The sequence below is a fragment of the Aphis gossypii genome, chromosome 1, assembly GCF_020184175.1.
Source record: "Aphis gossypii isolate Hap1 chromosome 1, ASM2018417v2, whole genome shotgun sequence".
In the NCBI taxonomy this organism is placed as follows: domain Eukaryota; kingdom Metazoa; phylum Arthropoda; class Insecta; order Hemiptera; family Aphididae; genus Aphis; species Aphis gossypii.
In genome coordinates, this window is record NC_065530.1 from 49821188 (window position 1) to 49833051 (window position 11864).

General features: G+C 28.6%; 1 protein-coding gene across 1 annotated transcript; it reads left to right on the forward strand.

Annotated features, from left to right (window-relative positions):
- The first annotated feature begins 2055 nt into the window (after positions 1-2055).
- LOC114132499 (60S ribosomal protein L5) lies at positions 2056-5048 on the forward strand. The gene is made up of 6 exons (XM_027997970.2): positions 2056-2223; positions 2403-2588; positions 2654-2788; positions 2854-3056; positions 3130-3307; positions 4796-5048. Exons 1-6 carry the CDS (start codon positions 2221-2223, stop codon positions 4991-4993), a joined length of 903 nt encoding a protein of 300 aa, XP_027853771.1. The 5' UTR covers positions 2056-2220; the 3' UTR covers positions 4994-5048.
- Positions 5049-11864: the final 6816 nt, after the last annotated feature.

Consider the following 11864-nt stretch of genomic DNA (forward strand, 5'->3'; position numbering starts at 1 on the left):
GAATAAATTATAATCTCCGGCTTCCATTACAACATACTTTTATAGTTAATTTAATTTGTTATGTTACTTAAAAGGATTTTGCCTCTAGGCACCCGTCTACCTCTCACCATTTTTTTTTTTTTTTATATATATAGGTACTCAAGTTAATTTATTTTATATACATTTTTTATACTTTTGCCAGTTATCCCCAAGTGACCTCTGAATAATATTTCATTAATGAACTTAATACAGTTAATCATTTATCGAATTTAAAAATCAGAATAGACAGCAGTCTTTAGGTTATATAAACTAGGTGCAACATAATTTTGTATTTAATTATCCATTTTTTTCCATTTTAAAATGCATTTTCCTACGGGTGCCCCTGAACCTCTTCCTTTTTTTTGACACCATATTAAAATTTATTATAATTGTTACATAGTGAACACATTCAAGTGTTGTTGATTGAGCCAGGTCTCAGTAAGTAAATACGGGTACACAAGTGATTAACATTCCCAACCTCGCCGAAAGTTGCTCCACTGAAGCTGTTTGTTAGACGCAGATCCGAGTCTACACTTTATCCGCGTTATAAAAAATAAACTACTATCCACTACGGCTCTACTTATATAACAAATTTATAGAAATTTATAAAGATTTTAAAATAAAAATATATTTGTGTATACCTAATATAAATACCTAGTGTCTTATATTGATAATTTAATTGTGTATACAAAATATAATATAAAAGATATTGTATAATCAAGGATTATCGTCTAAATGCAAAATATTTTATTTATTAAATTATTTATCAAATATATCTTTGCAATATAAATCGCTGATTATATCAAACGATATACCTGTATAATATAGAATAAAATATATAACCGTCTAAACAGCAGTTTGCAGTTCATTTGACACTTAGTAATAGACAATAAACATATACTAATTAAAACGTTTTAAATCAGATTTCATAGTGTTCATACTAAATGTCTTTAATAACAATTTAAAAGAACAGTTATCTCAGGTACAGAAAAATTTGAAGAAATATAAATAAATTGAAGTACAATTGAAGTAGGTAAATAGTTTCAAGTTTACTTACTAATAGGTATTAATACATACATATTAGGCTATATTCAACTCTAACTAAGAATATATTATACATGTATATATTATATTTCAGAAAGAATCAAAAATGTATCAAGTATACGGTATACTTAATGTACAGTATACCAAAATCTTTTATTGAACAATACAAGGAATATGAAAAAATCTATTTTCATTTTGGTGTCAAAAGCTAGGTTTACGATAAGACATAAGTTGATTTTACACTATACAACTCAACAATACCTAGTTATTATAAAAGAAAAGCAATTATGATCAAAACATTACCTTTTAAAATATCTAAAATAATGTGTTGCTAATTACTTTTTACTTATTTAACAGAATCAAGTTATCTTGAACTCACATTTCCCCTTATTTTTAGTTGTAAATATAAACCTTTGATAGGGGACACAACATTTCAAACTAGCCAACTCCTCATTAGGTATCTTTTCAATTATTAAATTCTACAATACATTTTATTGAAATGTACATTAAAAATTCAAAAAATTTTTATTGAAAAATGTATATTTTTCTAAACTACCATTGTGTTTATTAGTTTGTGTAATGAGTATTTAACTATGTTTTATTTCTCGATTTGCTATGCAACACCACCTAGAACTAAGGTAGGTCATAGGGTTAAAAAACGATGCCCATAATTTTGCTAACAACGGTTGGTAATAATTTTCGATTATCATATCTCGGGCTCTTATCATTTTTCGGACAAGTGCTTATCACTCTCTTAAATCGTGGTCCAAAGTGCTGAAGTGTAGTAATGACGTAGTAAGTTGTTATAAATAGAAGAGAAAATATAATATTTTATTATAAGGACTAAGATAAAACACTCGATACATTCACAGTTCAATTTAAATGTCTGCTCGACAAATTATTTTCTGATGATAAAGTCATTTTTTTTTAAATTCAAAAAGTTAGTCATGGAATAAAAACCATAAACCATATTCACAACACGTGAAATGTTTACGGTATTGTCTTCCATGATGGTGTGCCGTCATTTTTAGGTTACGTTATCTCCTTCTTGGATTGTTGTCTCTTTTCGAGTTCTATTACTTCTTTACAGGAATCATTACTTTTGCACGGCGTATTCTTTAGGTTTACGTCGTTCGTTTGTGATTTTTCGTATTAATAATGGTAAGTAATCGAAATTAATTATAAGTAAATATACTTATTTCAATTCGTTGTAAGTTTTCCGATTTATATTTTCGCGGATTCAACCGGATAAAATTGCTATCCACTCGGTTCACTTATTAGCTATCGTTATTTAATCGACGAGCCATTATGTACATTAATCATGTCATTCCAAATTTCAGGGTTTCGTTAAAGTTGTTAAGAACAAACAATACTTTAAGCGTTATCAAGTCAAATTCAAGAGGCGTCGTGAAGGTAAAACTGACTACTATGCACGCAAACGTTTGATCGTCCAAGACAAGAACAAATATGACACTCCCAAGTACCGTTTAATTGTTCGTTTCTCCAACCGAGACATCACATGCCAGGTTCGTTTAAATTTATATTCAATGGATTAACAATTTTTTTCATTTAATTTTTCATGAATACATAGGTTGCACACTCTCGCATTGAAGGTGACAAGATTGTATGCGCTGCCTACAGTCATGAATTACCTAAATATGGTGTCAAAGTAGGTTTAACCAATTATGCTGCTGCTTACTGCACTGGACTTTTGGTTGCTCGCCGAGTAAGTTATTTATTTTTTATTTTTGAGTTTGAGTTGTCTTATTTTAATTCCATTGCTTTGTCTAGTTATTGAAAAAACTTGGTTTGGACCGTTTGTATGAAGGATTAAAAGAGGCTAACGGTGAAGAATATTACGTCGAACCTGCAGATGAAGGTCCAAATGCTTTCCGTTGCAATCTAGATGTTGGTTTGATGAAGACCAGCACTGGTGCTAGAGTTTTTGGAGCAATGAAAGGAGCCGTCGATGGCGGTTTCAACATTCCTCACAGGTAAAGTAAAATTAATTGAGTTTTGATTATTTATAAAATCAATATTATTATTAATGTATATGTATACATATAGTGTGAAACGATTCCCTGGCTATGATGCTGAAGCCAAAGAATACAGTGCTGAAACTCATCGTAAGCACATTTTGGGTTTACACGTAGCTGAATACATGCGAAAATTGGAAGAAGAAGACGAAGATGCCTTCAATCGTCAATTCTCTCAGTACATCAAATTAGGAATCGTCGCCGATGATGTAAGTTATATTTATTTAATATTAATTCCAATTAATTGAAAATTAAATAAGAAAAGTTCATAAAAATGATATATTGGTTAAAAATAAAATAACAATATTTGTCATATTAGTAGTTATAAACAGAAGAATATTTTCATGATACAAAATCTTGAGTGGTGGTCTATAGCAACAGTTCCCAAACTGTTCATTAGGGACACTATAGAAAAAGAGTTTGGGAATCGTTGAACTGCTAAACTAAAATAAAAATTTTGGCGTTATACTTATATATTAACTTTAAAATTTAAATTATGGTTTCTCTGATGACCTGCATTTTCTACGTTTCACTCATAACTAACAGTGTTAAGGCTAATGAATTAATGTAACTAGGTAGTTTTATTCTTTCATATTTACTTATAAATTAACTAAAAGAAAAAACTCTTAAACGTAAAATATAGATGATTAATAGTGAATTATGAATTACTTTTATATTAACTGGTATATTATTCAAATTCTTATAGTTAATCTTGTATGGTTGAACTATGTTTATAATATTGTTAACAAGCTTAAGATTATATTGCTGGAATACTGAGTAGTAACCTGTAAATATATCACTAAATTTTGCATGTATTATGTTTTTAAAACATTGCATTTTTAATTTAACCTTAAAAAATGTTGTGATTTAAATCTGTACATATTTTTTTTTGTTAAAATACCCCTGATACCATTTTATATTTAATTCTACTGAAATGTTAGTGATTGAATTTATATTCTATTAAATAGATTGTACTACTACTATTTTCTCTTTCAACTTCTATGAATGGTAAATCTATTACCTATGAACGTATTAAATTGTTTATTATTATTATCATTATTTAAGATCTTGTTTAACAATTTGCATGTTATGACCATAAATTCAACTGTACTAAAAAAAAAGCTCCATCTTAAATTAGTTTTATGTGTAGAATGAAATATTACACGTGTGTAATCCTTTTATTAATTATAATTATAACAACAATTACAACATTTTTTCTTTTATATGTTATTGTAATTAAACTTGGATACAAAATTAAGTTGCTCTTAAGTTCATTAAGCCAATTATGTATACAATTCCGATTAAATTGGTGTATAAAATACACCCCACGTGAAGATATTGAGAAAAAAAATCAGTTGTTGAATTGTTAGATAGCTGCTAAGAATTATGAGTATTCAGTTGTAAAAAGAAAAAGTTGTCTAATTGAAATATAAAATTAAAGTATAAATATTCACTATATTTATCAAATGATTAAGTGTGGGTGATGATTAAATGTATGTATTCTTTATATCAATTCACACATCTAGTTTTTAATTCTGCATTAAATATTTTTGACAATAAGAGTTATCATATAAAAAATCAATCAATATTATAAATCCACTTTATATGATAATAATAAACATTTTTATTGAATTTAAGACAATTTTAACTACATAAACTACAAAGTTCCACTAATTTACATATTTTATTATTTTTAGTTGGAAAATATGTACAAAAAAGCACATGAAAATATCAGAAGTGACCCGAAACGAGATAGGAAACCGAAGAAGGATGTTTCAAAGGAACCTAAACGCTGGAACGCTAAGAAATTGACTAATGCTGAACGCAAACAACGTGTTGTGGAAGCCAAAGCTGCGTATCTTAAAGAGTTACAAGGCGAAGAGATGGAATCCTAAACCGTTAAATGTGCTGAGTGTATTATTTCAATAAAACATATAAAACTCATTAAAAGTTTTTTATCTAGTATTCCAAATTATCCTTACTTTATTAGAATTATTAAATATTAACTTTGTTAACCATATTTAGTCTAACGAAATCAAAGAAGGCTATAATATTATCAATATTGTTTATTAAATATATTAATGTACTCTATTCCAAATAAGATCATATCACAGCAACTAACTTGTGACGAGGGGTATAACTTAACTTCGCAGATAATTGACTCTAAAGAGGTAACAGGCATTGCCTGGCAGTCAAAAAAAAATTAGTCTACACCATAGGTAAACACAAGCATTGACTTTATAATAACATTCAATTTTTTTAAATTTAATATATTTTTATAAGATGTTCTTAAATGTATTATACTTTTGCTTTGATAAAGTAATACTATTACTTATGTATTTGGTATAACGTACTGTAAATTAATTATTCCTTAATCCATACAGTTATTTTAATATTTTCGTTCTTTATACAGGACCTTTAATGTCTTTATCTGATCTTCTCAACTCTTCCTTGAAGGTCTTCTTTCCCTTTGGAAAACTCCATTTGTAAATATTTGAAACAATCTGTTGAAAACGCAAAAATTTGCAAGTAATTTTGAAGTTGAAAAATCATAAAATGTTTTGTGTTTATAACTAAGGATTAAAAATACAACACTAAGTTTTCCATATGTTTTTCTTTAAATAGCTATAGAGAAAACTCGAAGCATCATTAGAGGAAAAATTTTAAGTGCGTTTGAATTTTAAATTTTTACGAAATCGCGTAACGATAACGATTTATTCTCAAACGATTTTAAATATTTGTTATTATTCAAAAAGTATAAGTCGTAGATACTTGAAAATTTCACCAGTTATTAAAATTGGCATTTTCTTTACATGATTTAATTTTCAAAATATTTTGACTTTTTGAGCTATTTATAGACAACTGAGATTTTATCTTTATTAAGTGTGGATAAAATTTTTTGGCCCTATCAAAATACTCGAAAATTTTATACAAAGTTCCTCATATGTTGTTCTTATAGTGATTAAAAAATTATAAGAATACATAGGCACAATTTTTTTTTATTAGCATTTGAAGTTCAAATTTTGACAAAAATTCGTCAAAATCATAAATATTTGCAAATTATTTTGTAGGTATAATTCATAAAATTTTTGCATAAGTAGCTAAGAATTGAAAATTTAATACAAGATTTTTCATAAGTTTAGCTTACAATAATTATAAAAGAACTTAAATTTTGGTGTAATTCAGGTCATTAAAACATAAACCACCTTTTTCACCAACCACTGGAAATTATATCCTAGACTGACAAATCATCTTCGTTCAGAATCGTCTTTCGTATACAATGATAACTATCATTGGATTCAAATTTAACACTTCTAAAATATATAATAGTGATCCACACTCCACCTAATGTATAGCAGAGCGGTACCCACTTACCCGTTTTTTTTATAACTATTTTTATTAGAAGAATTTTATCAACATTTATTAATTCTAACTAAATTTAAATAATTAGTACTATTGGTTTGAAACCAGTCACTTACAATAAAGGTAGAGGAATCTATTAAATAATTAAAATTAATAAAATAATTGAAAATAGTTTAAATTTTTAACAGGAAAATATAAGGTCGGTTTTTGTGTTTTTTATAGGTACTTTTTTTTAATAAAAAAAAAAAAAAGTGTCCTCAAATTCCCCGTATACTACTATTAAGAGTTATTTATCAGATGCTTTTAAAGATAAGACAACGGCTTCAAGTTTACAAATACAATTAAATTTCATTAAGGTAGTCAGGTGAATGTACTTAAAATAAATTGTTTACAAGGACAGTTAACTATAGATAAAACACAAAAAATTAATTTGAGATGTATACATAAGGAGATAATACATGTTTTTGTTTTTGAACAATAATTTTCGATACTGATGAAATGTATCTTATGTAGGTAATAATATTTATTGAATAATCAATAAATGTTTGTTATTAAAGTGTTCGTGAAAATAAACATGCAAATAAAAAATATAAGACATAGAATCTGATAAAAATAATTTTCTTATATGACATTATGATATGCATATGTTCCAAACGTCAATGGTCAGTTAGTTACGACCATAAGCATAAATAGATATTAAAAGGAAAAATTCCTTTTCGCCGCGGTCTTTTCGAAAACGTTATTTGCCGCAGCCACCACGCCGTTTCGTTATCGATATGTTTTTTCTGACGTGAGTTCTAAAGTTTCCTGATATTTTTTCCGCTCTTCCACGTACGCGTTATATGTCCTTACAATGTAATGAAAACTAATTAAAAACATTTTCGTTTCTTGAAATACGTTTTGAAAGTATATTAAAAATATTATTTTGCTGTATGGGAAGTCACCGTCTGTTATAATGCCTTAGTGCGTATTTTATAAATCTAATAATTATGGTTGTCGTCTGCTACAATGCAATAATATAGTGGTCACGAATCTTGATCTTTTGGCATTTTTAAATCGTTGAAGGTTTCTTGCGTCATTTCATATTCACACTATCAAGGGCGTCTCTGGCCCTATTTTCAAGGGGGGGCGACTTATTGATACAATTTAAAAAAAAACTTTTTGTATCATAATTACATATAATTACGAAAATATTAAAGTAGGTACTATTAAATAGAAATAAAAACAGAGGCTCTGGGGGGGGGCGATCGCCCCCCCCCCCAGAAATACGCCCTTGCACACTATAGATTGTTGTCACAGTCTGTTATTTTTGCAAGGGATTTATGCAACCACACTTTTATCAATATTTTAAATGCTTTAAAATATTTTAAATAGGTAATAATATTATATTGTTCGAAATACTGTATTTTTATAAGGATTACTGGCTTATAACAAATAATATCCCATACATGGTTACGATACACAAACATATTAATATTATTTTATTATTTTACTCGTATTATAAAATATTTATACATAGGTATGAATACAAATTACTGTGGTTCCTGCACAATTGATGTAAGTATATTATCTTTCTTCCTATATTATATTATATTATTTCGTAGTAAACGCGATCGCGGTAGGTAATGAGTACGACCGCCGACAACGTTTCCTTCGGGTTTTTTTATTTTTATTCATTCAGTGACGTATTTAAGGGGGGGACTGAGGGAGCTTGGGCCCCGGGTGGTAAATTTAGGAGAGCATTTTGATATAATACGGTACCTAGGTCATTTGGGTGATAAAAAAGTTATGGCACTCAGATAACCTGGGGCGCAAAATTCCTAAATACGTTTCTGTATTCATCTGTTTTGCGTTTTTTACATCCCAACTGTTGTGTAGTACGTGTATTTCGAAAGCTGTTCGTATACGTCTTGTTCACAAATCTTTTTCGTGTGATTGTGAACGGTGATTAATACTGCGGACGCCGAAAGATTCTTTTGCTTTTGCTTAGATTTTCGCGTATAATTACGTTGATGTTTCATTCACCGTCTAGTATTTATTAACCAATGTACCTACAATACTGTATTTGATTCAATAAATTGTATTATATCGTTGTATATGTATTTATATTGTTATGTTGTTGTCGGTAGCTTAATCTTTAGTTCTATATAGAAATCTGTGATGAGTGTGATGTGATTACTAGACTTATTACGATATTCTTTTTAAAGTCGTGTCTCTGACCTTGGGTACTCACTTATAGCGAGTTACGTGGCTGCTAGTTATATATTATAATGTTTTTCCAATAATTTGTAACTGGAAATAATAATGTTTCGTATTTTTTTTTTAAATTGAAGACTGTGATCCTTTGATAATTAAAAAAAATAATAATAACAAAAACAAAATGAAAATCATATGTTCATGATTATTATTTTATCGTGTATATCATTAAGTTTAGTAAGTACCAAGTTTATAGAATATATAAAAATTATTATTATATTTCTTTTTTTATTCACCACAGAACAGATCAATATTTAATCAAAAACAGCAAAATGATACTAAAATTAAATTAGATGAAAAAAACCAAGCAGTGATGGCTGGCACCCTGGCAATGGAAAAATTATTTAATGCTCTGAAGACCCATTTAAAACCGGACAACCCAACACATGTAAATAGTGGGAAGATCAAGTCCTCCTACAATACAAATAATCATATTTCTAATAATTTAACTATTAATAATAATTATTATTATTATAATACCACAACCGAGGAGAATATTTAAACCAAAAGATAGAGGTAACAATGAGACAACAGGGTCTTTACTCAGAAACTAAACAGGACAAGTCAAAATAATCGCTGCTTATTGAGTCACGCCAAGCCACGAATCATTGATTCTCATTATTCACACATTATACATAAAAACTTTCATCCAGTGAGTTGTGAAGACTAGTAGAATATAGTTTACATTCTTACATATTTTGCCCATACATACACACATATATACACATCATTATTACAAACTCCTAAACATATTATAATGTTAACAAATATTAGTAGGTAAACAGTGTATGTTCTGGAACCTCCTCACGAGGAATTTGGTCTTCACCGATAACGGGGGTTCTCACCCCGTCTGCCACCGATACTCTCATTGCGTCGATCGTCTGTGCTCCCCCCCCAGGAGCGATGACAACCGCGATGCTCCTGTCCCCGCCGCCACAGGCCACAACAGCCGCTGCGATTAATAAAATGCTATAACTTAACCGAGGCTGCAACTGCCAGGTTATGGAATTTTATTAATCACATTAATTACATACTCTCATAGTGTCATGTAAGAACTTATTGTTCCCCACATTGTCCAGGACCCAGGTGTAGCTATCCATAAAATCATTGACTTGACATTTTTTAAATTCTGAGCGAAACGATAAATAAATAGATTTTACATAATTGGTGTGTGTTCTTTTTAATTTCTTGTTTTTTGTCACATTTTTGGACAGTAATAATGCTTCGATATTCAACTCTGAGGATGATTACTGATTTCTACAGTAACCTAACCTAACCTATGGTGGACCGTTTCCGTTTAGAATCATTTTTCATAAACAATGATATATCAATAAATTTAAATTTAATACGCCCATAACAGTAACCCATTTGAGACTTGACTCCTAATGTATACAGCAGAATGGTACTTTATTTATATATATATATTTTTATTAGCCTTTAGTACCTATAACTATCAGAATGCATTCGATAATATTTTTTTAAATTGTTTTAATCAATGCACTTATAGAGGGTACAATGGGTACATTATATACTTACAAAAAAAAAAGAAAAAGATAAGTACTAAATATTGCGGTTTGAATTTTTGATTTATTTACCAATTGCTATTACGAAGTTTTATGTTGGCTAAAAAAAAATTAAAAAATGAACATCTGGTTTTATTACTGCATCGATGCCTTATTATACAGAAACCTCGTATAGGTACAGCTATATACGTATATACGCCTATGCATAATATATAGGTCATATAGGTGCCTATTCAAACATTATATTATGACGTGTTTTATTATTTTATACATATATAAATACAATAGTATATGTTCAGCTGTTTACCTCAGTGACAGTGTGTTATACACTATTATGACTTATACTAGTGTCCAGTCTTCTAGCCCATGTAAAAAAACTAAAAAAGTCCTCTTTTTATAATCTTTTTATGCATGTCATCAACTTGATCAAGGTCTGGTAACCACATTAAAATACCAATCATAACACTCATTAGTCATTAAGTCATAACCATTCGGTATTCGGTAATCATTCATAATGATTTATACCTCTACCTATTGCGGTTTCGTGTTAATAACGACGTGTCCGGATGTACACGGCAATTGACATTCTTTTACGTGCGTCGACAACGACGATCGTGCGAACACAATTTATTTTATTTTTCCACATAAATCACATGGTTGGAGACAAATACGCACGTTTTACCCGAACCCGATAGTATATAATATTAAACATTATTTAATTATGATATATGTGTCGTATACACAATATAGTATGAAATATGCGCAAGGTATATGTATACATTATTTTGTGTTAGCTGGAATATATATTTGTATATTCCATTGTAGGTATTGGCCATTCCTCTTATACATGTACATATTATTATAAAGTATAAATACTTATTTAAAGTAAAAGTGTACAGGGTGATCTGTGATCACTGATTAGTTGGACTGACTACGTTATGTAAAATTTTCTCGGTAAATATTAGTACCTATGTATTTTTTATACACTTTAAACAGGAATTTTATAAAAAGAAAATCTTATATTTTATTTTAGTGATTTTCTGTTTTTTTTTCATGTAAATTACATAACTTAGAGTTTTACGTATACCTACTCCAGTAGGTACTTTGTGAAAAATATAGTGATGTTATTTTATTCAAAATCCGGATTGAAATAATAAAATGTAAAGAATTTAAATCGAAAAAAACATTACTTTAAAATACATAGTTCGGAACAAAAATCGAAATAGTGAATACCATAGAAAAACAAACTACAATAGTTAAGATTTTTTTCATATTTTTCGTCACCATAGGTATATTACCTTAACCAATTTATATATTTTTTGAGTTCGATTTATTCTCATAATAATTCCCAAGGTTCGTAACGCATCATTAAAATCTTTTTCGATAGTGTATATAAGTATATTTAATAATATGTTAAAATGATATGCCTACAATAATAAGGTACACCGAAATACATAGTAAAAAAAAAAATAATAGTACTTATCATAATAAAATCAAAAAATATACTTCACAAACGTTTTTTCTTCAAATTTAAAAAAAAAACCGTAAAATGTCGATTGAACGAATCACCTTGTATGCGAGGCGTGTATGTACTTATTTTATAAAAATAATGTATATTTTCATT

Coding starts and splice junctions, on each gene's coding strand:
- LOC114132499 (XM_027997970.2), top strand. Junction 3,057..3,129: donor GGTTTCAACATTCCTCACAG/GTAAAGTAAAAT, acceptor GTATACATATAG/TGTGAAACGATTCCCTGGCT. Junction 3,308..4,795: donor TAGGAATCGTCGCCGATGAT/GTAAGTTATATT, acceptor TATTATTTTTAG/TTGGAAAATATGTACAAAAA.